The 15806-nt window shown below is 34.4% G+C and overlaps 1 protein-coding gene across 1 annotated transcript; it reads left to right on the top strand.

Annotated features, from left to right (window-relative positions):
- The first annotated feature begins 9129 nt into the window (after nucleotides 1-9129).
- Nucleotides 9130-14034, top strand: LOC129641390 (NKG2-A/NKG2-B type II integral membrane protein-like). The gene is made up of 6 exons (XM_055566123.1): nucleotides 9130-9316; nucleotides 9776-9874; nucleotides 10358-10411; nucleotides 11236-11384; nucleotides 13107-13207; nucleotides 13525-14034. Exons 1-6 carry the CDS (start codon nucleotides 9130-9132, stop codon nucleotides 13640-13642), a joined length of 708 nt encoding a protein of 235 aa, XP_055422098.1. The 3' UTR covers nucleotides 13643-14034.
- The last annotated feature ends 1772 nt before the right edge of the window (nucleotides 14035-15806 follow it).

The following is a 15806-nucleotide window of genomic DNA, read 5'->3' as shown; positions in this document are numbered from 1 at the left end:
TGTGAAACCTGTATGCAGATCAAGAAGAAACAGTTAGAACTGGACATAGAACAGACTGTTTCCAAATTGGGAAAGGGGTACATCAAGGCTATATACTGTCACTCTGCTTATTTAACTTATATGCAGAGTACATCATGTGAGATATCAGATTGGAGAAAGCACAGGCTGGAATCAAGATTGCCAGGAGAAATATCAAAACCACAGATATATGGATGACACCACCATTATGGAAGAAGGTGAAGAGGAACTAAAGAACATCTTGATGAAAGTGAAAGAGGAGAGTTGTCCAGGTTCGATGCACGATACTGGATGCTTGGGGCTAGTGCACTGGGACGACCCAGAGGGATGGTATGGGGAGGGAGGAGGCAGGGGGCTTCAGGGTGGGGAACACATGTATACCTGTGGCGGATTCATTTTGATATTTGGCAAAACTAATACAATTATGTAAAGTTTAAAAATAAAATAAAATTTAAAAAAAAACTAAAAAAAAAAAGCTGGCTTAAAACTCAACATTCAAAAAATGAAGATCATGGCATCCTGTCACATCACTTCATGGCAAATAGATGAGGGAACAATGGAAATAGTAACAGATTTTTTTTTCTTGGGCTCAAAAATCACTGCATATGGTGAACTGCAGCCATGAAATTAAAAGATACTTGCTCCTTGGAAGAAAAGCTATGACCAACCTCAGTTCAGTCACTCAGTCATGTCTGACTCTTTGCGACTCCATGGACTGCAGCACACCCAGGCCTCCCAGTCCATCACCAACTCCTGGAGTTTACTCAGACTCATGTCCATTGAGTCGGTGATGCCATCCAACCATCTCATCCTCTGTCATGCCCTTCTCCCACCTTCAATCACTCACAGCATCAGGGTCTTTTCAAATGATTCAGTTCTTCGCAACAGGCAGCCAAAGTGTTGAAGTTTCAGCTTCAGCATCAGTCCTTCCAATAAATATTCAGGATTAATTTCCTTTAGGATGGACTGGTTGGATCTCCTTGCAGTCCAAGGGACTCTCAAGAGTCTTCTCCAACACCACAGTTCAAAAGCATCAATTCATCCACACTCAGTTTTCTTTATACTCCAACTCTCACATCCATACATGACTACTGGAAAAGCCATAGCTTTGACTAGATGGACTTTTGTTGGCAAAGTAATGTCTCTGTTTTTTAATATGCTGTCTAGGTTGGTCATAACTTTTCTTCCAAGGAGTAAGTGTCTTAAAAGACACATGAAATTAAAATTTCATGGCTGCAGTCACCATCTGCAGTGATTTTGGAGCCCAAAAAAATAAAGTCAGTCACTCTTTCTACTGTTTCCCCATCTACTTACTATGAAGTAATGGGACCAGGTGCCATGATCTTAATTTTCTGATAGTTGAGTTTTAAGCCAAATTTTTCACTCTCCTCTTTCACTTTCATCAACAGACTCTTTAGTTCTTCATTTTCTGCCATAAGGGTGTTGTCATATGTGTATCTGATGTTATTGATATTTCTCCCGGCAATCTTGATTCCAGCTTGTGCTTCATCCAGCCCAGTGTTTCTCATGATGTACTCTGCATATAAGTTAAATAAGCAGGGTGACAATATACAGCCTTGATGTACTCCTTTCCCTATTTGGAACCAGTCTGTTGTTCCATGTCCAGTTCTAACTGTTACTCCCTGACCTGCATACAGATTTCTCAAAAGGTAGGTCAGGTGGTCTGGTATTCCAATCTCTTTCAGAATTTTCCACATTTTGTTGTGATCCACACAGTCAAAGGCTTTGGCATAGTCAATAAAGCAGAAATAAATGCTTTTCTGGAATTCTCTTGCTTTTTCGATGATCCATCGGATGTTGGCAATTTGATCTCTGGTTCCTCTGCTGTTTCTAAGTCCAGCTGAACATCTGGAAATTCATGGTTCACGTACTGTTGAAGCTTGGCTTGGAGAATTTTTAGCATTACTTTACTAACATGAGAGATGAATGCAATTGTGCAGTAGTTTGAGCATTCTTTGGCATTGCCTTTCTTTGGGATTGGAATGAAAACTGACCTTTTCCAGTCCTGTGGCCACTGTTTTCCAAATTTGCTGGCATATTGAGTGCAGCACACTCACAGCATCATCTTTTAGGATTTGAAAGAGCTCAACTGGAGTTTCATCAGCTCCATTAGCTTTGCTCATAGTGATGCTTCCTAAGGACCACTTGACTTCGTGTTCCAGGATGTCTGGCTCCAGGCAAGTGATCACACTATTGTGATTATCTGAGTCATGAAGATCTTTTTTGTATGGTTCTTCTGTGTTATTCCCATGTCCTCTTAATATCTTTTGCTTCTGTTAAGTCCACACCATTTCTGTCCTTTATTGTGCCCATCTTTGCATGAAATGTTCCTTTGGTATCTCTAATTTTCTTGAAGACATCTCAAGAGATCTACTATTTTCTTCTATTTCTTTGCTCTGTTCATTAAGGAAGGCTTTCTTATGACCAACCTAGACATTATATTAAAAAGCAGAGACATTACTTTACCAACACAGCTGTGTCTGGTCAAAGCTATGGTTTTTCCAGTAATCACATACGTATGTGAGAGTTGGACTATAAAGAAAGTTGAGAGCCGAAGAACTGATGCTTTTTAACTGTGGTGTTGGATAAGACTCTTGAGAGTACCTTGGACTGCGAGGACAGCAAACCAGTCAATCCTAAAGGAAATCAATCATGAATATTCATTGAAGGACTGATGCTGAAACTGAAGCTCTGATACTTTGGCTGCCTAATGCAAAGAACTGACTCATATGAAAAGACCCTGATGCTGGGAAAGATTGAAGGCGGAAGGAGAAGGGCACGACAAAGTATGAGATGGTTGGATGGCATCACCAGCTCAGTGAACATGAATTTGGACAAACTCCAAGCGATGCTGAAGGACAGGAAAGCCTGGCATGCTGTAGTACATGGGGTTTGAAAGAGTTGAGTACGACTGAATGACTGAACAACACAATAAATGGTTCAAGGTGGGTGTTTTAACTTCATTGATTTACGTTCAGCTGTCCGGATTCCCAATGCCACTTGCCGAAGAGACTTGTTCTCTGTTGTTTATTCTTGCCTCCTTTGTGAAAGATTAATTAACTGTAGGTTTGAGGGTTTGTTTCCGTGCTCTCTGCTCAGTTCCATTCATCCATGTATCTTCTGTGCCAGTATCACACTGGTTACTGTAGCTTTGTAGTATTTTTTTGTGGTCTGAGAAGGATCTGCCTCTAGATTTGTTCTTTTTTCTCTGGATTACTGGGTCTTTCCTGGTTCCATACAAATTTTAGAATTATTTGCTATAGTTTTGTGTAAAATGTCATGGGTAATTTGATATGAATTACATTAAATCTGTAGATTGCTTTGGTGTAGTATGGCCATTTTAACAGTATTAATTCTTCCAATACAAGAGCACCTTTCCATTTCTTTAAATCATATTTCTTTTTATCAATATTTTACAGTTCTCAGCCTTTAGATCTTTCACATCCATGGTTATATTTATTATTGGGTATTTTTTGATGCATTTAAAGCAGGATCATTTTTACTTTACCTTTCTGATAGTTAATTGTTAGTGTAAAGAAATGCAACAGATTTCTATGTATTAATTTTACATCCTCCTACTTTGCTGAATTTATTAGTTCTAGTGGGTTTTGTGTGCAGTCATTAGGGTTTTCTATATATAGTGTCATGTCATCTGCATATAATGACATTTTTGCCTCTTCCTTTCCAATCTGAATGCATGTGTGCCCAGTTCCTTCACTCGTGTCCAACTTTGCAATCCTATGAACAGTAGCCTTCCAGGCTCCTTTTTCCATGGAATTCTCCAGGCAAAATACTGGAGTGAGTTGCCATGCTGTTTCCAAGGGATCTTCCCAACCCAAGAAGCAAAACTGCTTCTCTTATGTCTCATGCACCACCTGCTAAGCTCCCAATTTAGATATCATTTATTTGCTTTTCTTGTCTGACTGCTATTGGCAGTACTTTGAATACTATATTGAATAGAATTGGTGAGAATGGGCACCCTTGTCTTGTCCTAGATTTTATCTGGATGGCTTTCAGCTTTTCATTGTTGAGCATTATATTGACTATGGATTTGTTATAAAAAGTTTATGCTGAGACATGTTCCCTCTTTCCCACTTTGGTGAAAGTTTTTATCATGAATAGATGTTGAATTCTATCAAAGACTTTTCTTCATCTTTGAGATGATCAGTGTTTGTTGTCTTTTCTTTTTTTATTGTGGTGTATCATGTTAATTGATTTGTATATGATGAACCATTCTTGGGACCCTGGAATGAATTTAATTCGATCATAGCATATGATCTCTTTACTTATTGATGCATTCATTTTTCTAATACTTTGTGAGGAATTTTCTATTTACATTAATTAATCAAGGATATTGGCCTTTAATAATTTTCTCTTTTTCCTTTTTTTTTTTTTTTTCAGTATCTTTGTCTGATTTGACATCAGGATGCTGGTGACTTCTTAGAATGTCTTTAGGAGTGTTCCCTCCTTTTCAGCCTTTTAGAATAATGCAAGAAGAACTAATATAAATTTTTTCTTTGTATATTTGGTAAAATTCCCCAGTGAAGCCGTCCAGACCTGAATTATTGCTTGTAGGGAGTTTTTTAAGGTGACAGATTCTATTTCACTTCCAGTGATCATGCTCTTCAAATTATCTTTTTTTCATAACTCACTTTGTAAGGTTGTACATTTCTAGAAACTTGTTCATTTCCTCTAGGTTGTCCAATTTGTTGACATAAGGATTCATAGTATTTTCTTATTTTTTTAAATTTTCTCTGGTATTGGTTGTTATTTCTCATTTTTATTTTGTAATTTCTTTTTTTAAATTTGAGCTCTCTTTTCTTCTTGGTGAACTTGGCTTGATTTTCTTTACATTCTCAAAAAAAAATTTTATCTTTACTTTATTTCCTCCATTGCTTTTAATTTCTTATTTATTTCCTCTCTTATCTTTGTTATTTCCTTCCTTCTGATGACTTTTGGGTTTGTTTGTCCCTCTTTTTCTAGTTTTTTTAAGTGGTAGGTTAGGTTGTATATTTGAGATTTTCTTCTTTAAGAAAGTTCTGTATCCCTATGACCTTCCATTTTAGAACTGCTTTTGCTCAGTCCCATAGGTTTTATAAGGTTGTCTTTTCATCATCATTTATCTCTAGGTATTTTTCTGATATTTCTCTTTCATTTCATTGCTGACCCATTGGGTTTTAGTATTATGTTTTTAGCTTCCATGTAATCATTCTTTTATCATTTTTATTTTATTTCTTATTTTATTTCTATTTACAGAGTTGTGGTCAGAAAAGATGTGTGAAATAATTTCTACCCCTTACATTTCTTAAGGCATATTTTGTGTTCTAGTATGTGGTCTATCCTTGAGAATGTTCTATGTGCACTTAAAAGGATATTCTGGGTTTTTTTGTATGTAATGTCCTGTAGATATCAATTAAGTTCATCAGTTCTATTGTGTCACTTAGATTCTCTGCTGCCTTACTGATTTTATGTCCAGAAGATCTGTCCAGTGATGTCAATGCAGTGTTAAAAAGTTCCTACTATTATTGTATTCCCTTCAATCATTATTTTTATGTCTGTGGTGTTTGTTTTATGTATTTAGGTCCTCCTAAATATATTGGGTGTATATATGCTAACAAGTATAATATCCTTTTCTTATATTGATCTCCTTATCATTACATAGTATCCTTTGTCTTTCATTATGAAATTTGTTTTAAAGACTATTTTATCTGATATGAGTATTGTTATACCTGCTTTCTTATCATTTTCATTTGCATGTGCCATTTATCTTGTGGCTTATGTCTTCTTTTCCTCCCCTTCCCATTGTTTTGTTAGATATGTTTAAAAATTACCTTTTCTTAAACTGCAAAGTTTGACTTGGGTTTATATTGTGATATAAATATTCCTAGCGAAATATAGACAACTAGGCATGATTGAGGATTGGAGGATGAATTCATGACCGATTTAATGTGTGTGTTAGTCTCTCATTTGTGTCCGACTCTTTGTGACCCTACTGTAGCCCACAAGGCTCCTTTGTCCATGGAATTCTCCAGGCAAGAATACTGGAGTGAGTTTCCATTTCCTACTCTGACAGCATATTGGACATCTCTTGACACTGCCAATAGTTTTCTTCCAGTCTTAGTCACATCACAAACCTCTATGACCCTGCCTCAATTTCATCCTAGGTTTCTGGTTTGAGCACTTAGGAAAATGCTGGATTGCAAGTAGTCTGAAGGTGATTCAGTTTGGGGGTAAGAACTGACATTTTTCATATTGTAAAGACTAACAAAGTGAATCCTAAGGAGAAAACAGAAGTGGGAAGAAACTAGGAAAGTAAAACAAACTGATGGTGATCAACAGTGGACATGCCTGTGATGACTCATTTAGTCTCTAAAGGTAGGAATGGGTGGATAAAAATTAAAATTACTAATGCTTCCTTCATTATAACAAAGAGAAGGGAAGATGAGAATGTAAAGTTTGAAGGAGGGTAGCTGGGAAGTGATGAGTTATCTGATATGATGAGTAGTTATTTAATATCTCAACCCATGTCATGATGATACATTTAATATTGTTTATATTTATCCTTTCAAAGAGAATTTATTTTTATCAGAGGAAATTTATATATTAAAATATTTATTTAACAAGATTAAAGTTTGTAAGAACTAAGGCAGAGAAAGGGAGATGGTATTTTGAAAATGATGGACTCTGTGCCAGGTACACTATAGTTGACAATGCAGTAATTTCTCAGAATAATTAGGGACAAATATCTTTAAGTATTTATTGAAAATGGGATTATGATTCATAGAACTTCTTTAATGACAATGGAAATGAAGTAATAATGGATGTGAGGAAAAGGCATATGTACTGCCAAGATTTAGCAATCTAGTTTTAAAAGAAAACCTTGAAGTATTCTAAGTTTGCAATGTATATGATTGAGATGGAAGCAAGATAGCTGCATGGGTGGTTAAACCTCAGTGTCCTCAGATCTTGTAGAATATGGAAATAATTTCTCAGAGGCATTTGAAAATTGAAAATATAAATAGCACACTTAGAGGTCCATCTGTCCTTTCAATTGGAGTCCAAAGTTTCCTATTTTCTGGAGGTGTGTGATAAGCTAAACTCTCTTCAAATAGCCCAAATGTGAGAATTTCCTGTTCAAACCTGAAGTGACACATTGATGACAAATCAACTTTTTCCACTCTCACTTCACTCTGAGCCTTCAAAGGGCAGTATGCGAAGGTCACAGACATTGTTTATTCTTGTCCTAGATTTATGTTTTTAAATTTCTCCTTTTATTACACAGCTATAGCAGGCCTCTTTTATGAGGGTAACCTGACCTCCCCACTAAAGGATGCACGACTTTCTGGCCAACAGAAGGTATGTGTCCCTTCTCGCCTGTCTCTCTACTAGACCATCTCACTTAGTGGGAACTAGCAAATGTTAGATGTGAAGCAACTGAAGTATAGTTAATATACAACAAAATCAAAGTATAATATTAGTTTTAAAAAAATAACTCAGGGTAAAAAACAACCATAAAATATCAAATACGATGGAAGATTTCTCCAAGTATTCAAATTAGTGTCTGTAGAATGCTAGTCAAGTGCATATTTGGATTTGTATATAATCTTAAGTGAAAGCTGCAGGCATCTTGACAGAGAACAACTAGTTTGGGATTTTATAATCAGTAGAAGGTAGGTTTCTTGTATAATAATATGTTAATATATATTTCTCTCAACTTCTATAAATAGATTCTTGGGAAAGAATTCATTGCATAAAAAGGCCAAACATAATTCTTTATATATGCACTTAGATTGAATAAAATCAGTTTTATTTTTAATAAAAATCGAGATGAAGTAGCTTCCTAAATACTAATATAATCTTAACTGTAAGTAATGAAAGGATTTTTAAAAATATTGAACAAACATTTCAAAAAAGATGTACTATACTAATTAAAGACACTCTTGTTTAACAAATTGCTTTCCAGGCTCTAACTAATATGAATCAGAAATAGTAACACAGAAATTGTAACTTAAAGAGTAGTTAAAAACTAATATTTATAGAACATATAGGTACCAGATTGAGTACTCAATGTAACAGGCATTATATATTACATATTATTTCCATGTTAGATTAATAATATAGGTTACTAGACACTAAATAACTTTTAAAGAACACACTTCTTTAAGTTTCAAATCCATAATTAATTTCCAGATCTTTCTGACTAATGCACCCATTGACTGAATTATTAAGCTATGTTTTCTGGATTTTATAAGCAATTATCATCACTTATACAAATAAAATGACCTTTACTAACTTTGACATCTATAAGATCTTTCTGGAAGTTTGAACCAACAGTGTTCTTCCATAAATGTCCTATATTTGCTTATCATTTTGTGAATTCAGACCTTAGTCACTAAATCAATTATCAATTAGGTTTGTAAAATAAATATTTTTTAGTCTTTTTCTATTGTTTTATTTTTAATATTGTTTAGGTTATGTTTAGTTTGTCACGTAATATTTTTCAATATATGAAGTAGTACCTCAATTTTTAAAGTTTTCTAAGAATTCCACAACCATTCAAAATAAAGAGCATTTGGTACCCTTTTTAATAAATAAATGTAAGTCACCATATACTGTAATTTAGTACAGGAAATGCCAACTTTATCCTCATCTTTAAAGTACTTGGTCTATAACCAGTGTTGGATTTCAAAATAATCAAAATTATAGTTGAATCTCTGTTGTAATACACAATATTTTCATTTTAATACAAGCACTGTAATGCTGTTAAAATATTTCTGTGGAATCTAACTTAATAAGGATATTATTAGTCATGAACTTCTTTATTATTCCCTGATTTATTGCTTTTCATTGTTTAACCACTAATATATTGTCAAATATAAAATATCTTTTTTTTAAAAAGTGTTCTATCATGAAATCCTTGTTTGAAGTTCCAAGGAATTTAGAACCAGGCTTTAAGTTTGTTCAGCTGCAAAGTGAACACTAAGCTCTTTGCCCCGCCCCATGTTATTGCAGTAGGATTCTTGTCTTATATACACCACTCATTCCTCAGTTCACTTAGAGCACAGCCCTTGACATTACTCAGCTTCAGAGATGAATAACCAAGGAGTAATCTATGCAGAACTGAAGGGAGTCAAGAACTCAAAGAGACAGCGAATAAAACTTAAGGGCTCTAAAGGTTCCATTTCAATAGCTCCGCAGGAATTAACATATGCTGAATTAAATCTTCAAAATGCTTCTCAGAATCTTCGAGGGAATGAGGAGAACTACCATTCCAAAGGTAAAACATTACCAGTCACTAGGTGGAACTGTTCCAGGATATGCAGTTGGGGTGCAAAAGTGTGGAGAAGGAGTAGGGGATAAGCTCACATATTTTTCATTTTGAGGAAGAGAGCTTAAAATTGGGTATGGTATCTAATGTGAAATCAGAGAACTACTTTCATTCTGGCATTGCTGAAATTTGTAGTCTTTAATCAACAACTAATGCAGCATTATATTTGCTGAAAATGCAATGGTATATTTTGAGAGAAAGACTACAGTTGTAGAAATTGAGTTTGGGGTCCAAGTTTATATACATAACTCTCTGTTTACATGGGTTCTAGTGTAGGCTGCCGTCTATGGGGTTGGACAGAGTCGGACATGACTGAAGCGACTTAGCAGCAGCAGCAGTGTTATGTCTACTCTCTAAACAATTGCTCCCATCATTCCTTTCTCAGTAGTTCCTTTTCTCTCCCTGCAGGTTCACCATCACCTCCAGAGAAGCTCATTGCTGGGATCCTCGGAATCATCTGCCTTGTCCTGATGTCCACTGTCATAACAATGATCATTATTACTCCCTGTAAGTACATTTTTTAAAAACTGTAAGGGAACTTTTCACTTTGATGATGGTCAGTCTTCTAAACATATTATAGAATGTGCCTATCATTAAAAAATATGCATTTAGACTAAATGTGGAATGGTAATTCTGAATCTGTCAAAAATATACAACACAGAATATTTGCAGAGGGTACATATTTGTATATTCTGATTTCATAACTCAAAAACATGTATTAGGAGATTGAAAGAACTTATTGATAAACATAAATTAATTCTTAATTGATTAAAACAAATACTGTAAGAGGTGGTGGCATCTGTTCCTTTTGGTTTTTGAAATATTTTTTTTCCACCAAATCTTCATTGCCTAATTAATTTTTCTAGGTAAAATCAGTTTTATTTTAGATTACTCTAATCCTAAACAATAAACCAAATATTAAACTCAGAAACTAAAATCATTATGATTTATTTAGAGCAATATTAACTTTTGTAACGATTAATTTTGTAGCTACTCTAATACAGGAACAGAATAACTCCTCTCGGATAACAAGGCTCCAGAAAGGTACTTAATGATTTTAAAGCTCTGGCATACATACAGTCGGTATTTTGTCTCTATCTTAGGCTAATGAAAATAAGAATAGATTATGGGGTAGAACATAAATTGGAAAATAGAGCAACAAATATTTATAAGTAATGATTATAGGAGAATGCTTCTGCCTATACAACAATATGATCAATATGAACAATACAACAATTGTTGAAAATTGGTTCTAATTTCCTTCTGCTATAATATGATAAGAGACAAGTAAGTTTACTATTCTAAAGCAGAGGTTTCATTTCTTGATTTTCAGCATGTGTAAAGTGGGTATTTCTGTGTCCTTGCTTTATATGGAGACATAAATTGGGTTATGAGAGACTAACCCTTTCTGTGAATGTATGTGTTGGTTTGTTTAATATGTACCAACCTTGAGGATGCATAGATACATTGTCTAAACATGTATATACATATATATGTTTATATCTATGCATATATGTTGGAGAAGGCAACAGCAACTCAGTCCAGTACTCTTGCCTGGAAAATCCCATGGATGGAGTAGCCTGGTAAGCGGCAGTCCATGGGGTCACTAGGAGTTAGACATGACTGAACGACTTCACTTTCACATTTCACTTTCATGCATTGAATAAGGAAATGGCAACCGACTCCAGTATTCTTACTTTGAGAATCCCAGGGACAGGGGAGCCTGTTGGGCTGCCATCAATAGGGTCGCACAGAGTCGGACACGACTGAAATGACTTAGCAGCAGCAGCAGCATGCATATATGTCAATTGACTTTTATTTTCTAAAATTCAATATTTTTTGGCTAGTAATTCACAATCTTTCTTCAGAATGCCATTGTGGTCGTTCAAAAGACTGGTTTACATATTCCAACAACTGCTATTATATTATTTTTGAAGAAAAAACGTGGAATGGGAGTTTGACAGCCTGTGCTTCTAGGAACTCTACTCTGCTTTATATAGATAATGAAGAGGAACTGGTAAGATATCAAATGTTTCCAACACTTTGTTAAAGGCTTGATTCAGTCAGTGTTATATTTGTTAGAATTCACTTGTGTTTTTGTATGTATTTGTAGTTTGTTTAAGGCCTGTTATTTTACTAAATAATGGAATACAACTCTATGATACTTTATTAATATTTTATCCTATGAATTCATGCTTGATTATTTCCATTCTTGCTTTTCACTGAAAACCACACTGCTACAAGTGCTATTATATTCTAAGATAAACTGTGCTATTTAATTTTAATATATATCAAGGAAAGTATACATATCATACATTTTCATATAGATCACAAAATAAATAGAACCATGTAATTACACATCAGATCGTGGATTAGAAGTTTCAACTTTCCAGCACCCCATCCTCTGTAACTTGTCATCACTTGTGTGTCCTCCTTATTTACCCACTGTTGTGGCATTTGATGTTATAGAATCTCTTTGCATGTTTTTGCTCTTCATGTACATAGAATCAAACAGTATCCATTCTTCTTTCAATCTCCGCACACTCCCATGTACTGGTTTTGCAATTCATCCATATTCTTGCATTTACATGGTGTTTGTTAATGTCTATTACTCATTATGTAAATATAACATTTAAAATCCATTCTATCCAGTGTCTCTGAGTGGAGATGGAGTTTTATGCCTTCAGGGAAAAGAGGCTTCCTGGGTTCAGTACTTTTAGATATGAGACTCTCTTTGCTGGCCCCACCTCCATCTCAGCCTCCCAACTCTAGTTCTCTTTGTGGAAGCAGGAGAAGAACTTCTTCTAACTGCTCCTTGTTAGCAGGTGTCCTGATGGACACTTTGTAGGGCTCACATGGCATTGTCAACAGGATTCCCCTCAACACACTGAAAGAATGGAATGGCTTATCTGTGCTCCCTCCTACAGCTAGGCTGCTAAGTCTTTTAGCAGGTCTAGGTCATTTTCTTCTTTGGGGGAAGATGCCCCTAATTGTTGTTCCCTAACCTCTCACCTTGTTCTCTCATCCTGGAGAAGTGATGAGAGATTACTGAAGAGTCAAGCTGCTGTTAAGTCTCCAACCACATCACCCTTCTCTTTCCACCTTTCAGAGTTCTCCGTTCTTGTGTCTTTCATTAGTTCCCATGTTTACAGTTGTACTTAGCAGAGAGGAGCAGAGAGAAATGGGTCTCTGACCCTTTGTCTTGTCCACTGGATTCCAGCAATACAGAAAAAAGATTGATTTGGGGTTCATCTAGGCAAAGAATGGTGTGGGTCCCAGAAAAGCAAAACTTTGTCTTTCATGTCACTTATTTTCTCAATTTCAATCCCTTAATTTCCTTCTAAAGCTGAAACTCAGAAAAATAGTAGCTAAATGCAGTGATATAATCACAGTATCTGGAAAAATGAATGTCACAGAATCTGAAAACATTTAAAACCTTGCTATGTTTAATTTGACAACATGGGTAGCAATTAAACTGCATGAATCAGACTTTTCCTTATTAACATGAGAAAAGCAATGAAACTGACAAGCATAAATGTTTGAGTTTATTTTTAATCAAAAATACAGACATTGGTTAATGCTTCAACAAATATTAAAACTTTCAACTTTGTATTTTTAGTGTTAGATTAAATTCTAACACTCATTCAGAAAACTCAGGATCCTATAAAGAGCACATCATTTGCATTTTAAGAATTAATAAATTCTTTCATAGTGATTAAATGAAAATACTTTTGTGTAGAAATTTCTGAAGTCCCTATCAATTATGTCATGGATTCCAGTCTTTCGTGAAGGCCGTGGTCATCCGTGGATGTGGCAAAATGGCTCAACTTGCAAACTACAGTAAGTTTTTAAAAGCAATACTATATACAGAAGGAACATATTACAAATATATTTTAATAATATTATTAAAACATTTGTTTTGGTTGAATTACACAATGATGAAGGAAGATGCTGAAAGTGAATAAAATGTTGATCGAAATATTAGAAAATGAGATACTCAGTATTCCATTTTCCTAATAACAAACTCTGCCTGAAATTATGTTAAAAACACCACTATCCACTTTCAAAATATATTTTTATTACTGTTATACAGAAATGTTATAACTTCATGAGCTGTCCTCATATATAACAGAATTATGCAATGCTTTCCATTACAGAATATCAGACTTCCCACCTGAGAAAGGAAACTGTGCAGTGCTATCCTCGGGGAACATAAAGTCAGATGACTGTGAATTCCCAAATATGTATACTTGCAAGCACAAGCTTGAGAATTAAAAAGTAAGTTTGGCTGCTGTTGGGTAACTTCATCTCTTAAATGGAAATAATAGTATGATTGCATAAACTTCAAAATGCATTATATTCTTTTTTCTAATAATGAGAGTTTTTTAAGAAACTATTGAAATTTAATATGCACACCAGAAAGTACAGATATCATTCTTTTGGTGTCTGACTTTTTTGCTCAATATTTATGGCAATCAAACTTTCTAAAGGATCGCATGGTGTATAGGACCATTTACATGAAATATCAAAAATAAGAAAAGAGAGACCCGAAGCAGATTAGTGATGACCAAGAGCTGTGAGGAGGTGGGGATAGAAAATGACTGCTAGCTGAACATTGATGAATACTGTCTAGATTTTGACAGTGGCAATGGTCGCAAATTGGAAATGTACATAAAATAACTGATTATACACTTTAAATGGATGAATTTTATGCTATGTTAATCACATCTCAATAAAGCTGTTTTAAAAAACTGCTTGGGACTGCATTTAATCTTTAAAGTAAATTGTAAAGAGAGTCATCTTTGCAATATTGATTCTTCCAATCAGTACCATGCTTTATCCTTCCAATAATTTAGGTTTTCTCTTAATTTCTTTCTATTTTATTTATTTAATTATTTTTGGCCACTCCAGGTGGCAGGTGGGATCTTAGTTTCCCAGCCAGGAATCCAACCTGCACCCCCCACGCTGGGAAGCACAGAGTCCCATCCACTGACTGTCAAGGAAATCCGCTTAGCATGTTTTGCATTTTTAAATATTGAAATCTTAGAGAAATATGGATATTTCATAGCCATGCTTTTGTAAATGTCATCATTGCTTTTTACATTTTTAGTAATTTTTGCTGCTGCAGCAGAAATAAACAAACCAACAAAAAGAGGTTTACAGGCTGATCTTATGTCCATTGACCTCTCTGATTTTATGTATTAATTCTATTGTTTCAAATTTACATTCCTCTGGATTTTTAAAATAAAAACAGATATTGAAACTATAAATAATCACATTTTATTTCTTCTCTTCAGGTGCAATTGCTTTGTTTTTTTCTTGACTTATTTTTACACTGCAAACTTTTATCTTCAATGTCAAATAGAAGGTACTGTAAAGGTCCTTTATGTATCATTCCTATATTATGGGAATATATTCCAATACTTTATCTTCAAGTATTAGGTTTAAGGATTTTTTGATCATACTTTTTTACTACGAAAGCAATTCCATATTATTTATTTTTTCTCATAAATTTTGTAACCAATCAGTAGTGTTTCAGTTTTATATTTTTTCAATAGAATGAATTTTTTTTTAAATAATGCTTATGTATGGCAAAAACTACCACAATATTGTAATTAGCCTCCAATTAAAATAAATTAATTAATTTTAAAAATAAAGTTTATAAAGTTTTTCCTCCAAATATTCCTATTTACTTCAAATATTAACCAGTCAAACATATTCCTGAAATGAAACCACAATGATCATTCTGTATTTTCTTTCTCTTAAAATCAGTGCATGTATCATACTTAGATTAAAATATTTTCTTCATCAATTTTCACAAAGGGACAGGACTGAGTTCCTTAATATTATGTAAGCTGACAAGTCTTGTTCTCAAGGCTCTATTGGGAAGCATTCCTTTTTTTTTTTTTTAATCTTACCTGGAGACTTTGTGAAAGACCTGGTATAATTTTAAGTGTTATTATTCACTACTGTTATCATTAGAGTTTCTAGAACTTTTTTTGTAGGAACTTTATACAATGAATGCCATATCTTTAACACATGTTAAGTTTATTCAGGATCCAAGTTGTACTGCATTTGGTAAATTGCAGTTTTTAGGCATTTCATATAGATAGTAGAATATATTCATAGTATGGTTTTCTTATCTATTTAACATCTGTAAAAACAATAATGGTGTTGTCATATTTATTATAGATGTAAAAGATTTATGTCTTCTCATCTTTTCTTTAAACATATTTTATCAATTATACTGCCTTTCAAGTGAAAATGACATTGACCATTTTATTCCTTTCTAATGTACTTGCTTTCTTTGTCATGATTTTGCATCATTTATTTTCCTTTTACTTCTTTATATGGACTATGCTAAGTCACCTCAGTCGTGTCCAACTCTGTGTGACCCCATAGATGGCAGCCCACCAGGCTCCCCCGTCCCTGGGGCTCT

Source organism: Bubalus kerabau, chromosome 1 (assembly GCF_029407905.1).
Source record: "Bubalus kerabau isolate K-KA32 ecotype Philippines breed swamp buffalo chromosome 1, PCC_UOA_SB_1v2, whole genome shotgun sequence".
NCBI lineage: Eukaryota > Metazoa > Chordata > Mammalia > Artiodactyla > Bovidae > Bubalus > Bubalus kerabau.
Note: the sequence above shows the minus strand (reverse complement) of the source record. Positions and strands in the feature narration are given on the sequence as shown.

Coding starts and splice junctions, on each gene's coding strand:
- LOC129641390 (XM_055566123.1), top strand. CDS start 9,130: ATGAATAACCAAGGAGTAATCTATGCAGAACTGAAGGGAGTCAAGAAC. Junction 9,317..9,775: donor GGAGAACTACCATTCCAAAG/GTAAAACATTAC, acceptor CTCTCCCTGCAG/GTTCACCATCACCTCCAGAG. Junction 13,208..13,524: donor GGCTCAACTTGCAAACTACA/GTAAGTTTTTAA, acceptor TTTCCATTACAG/AATATCAGACTTCCCACCTG.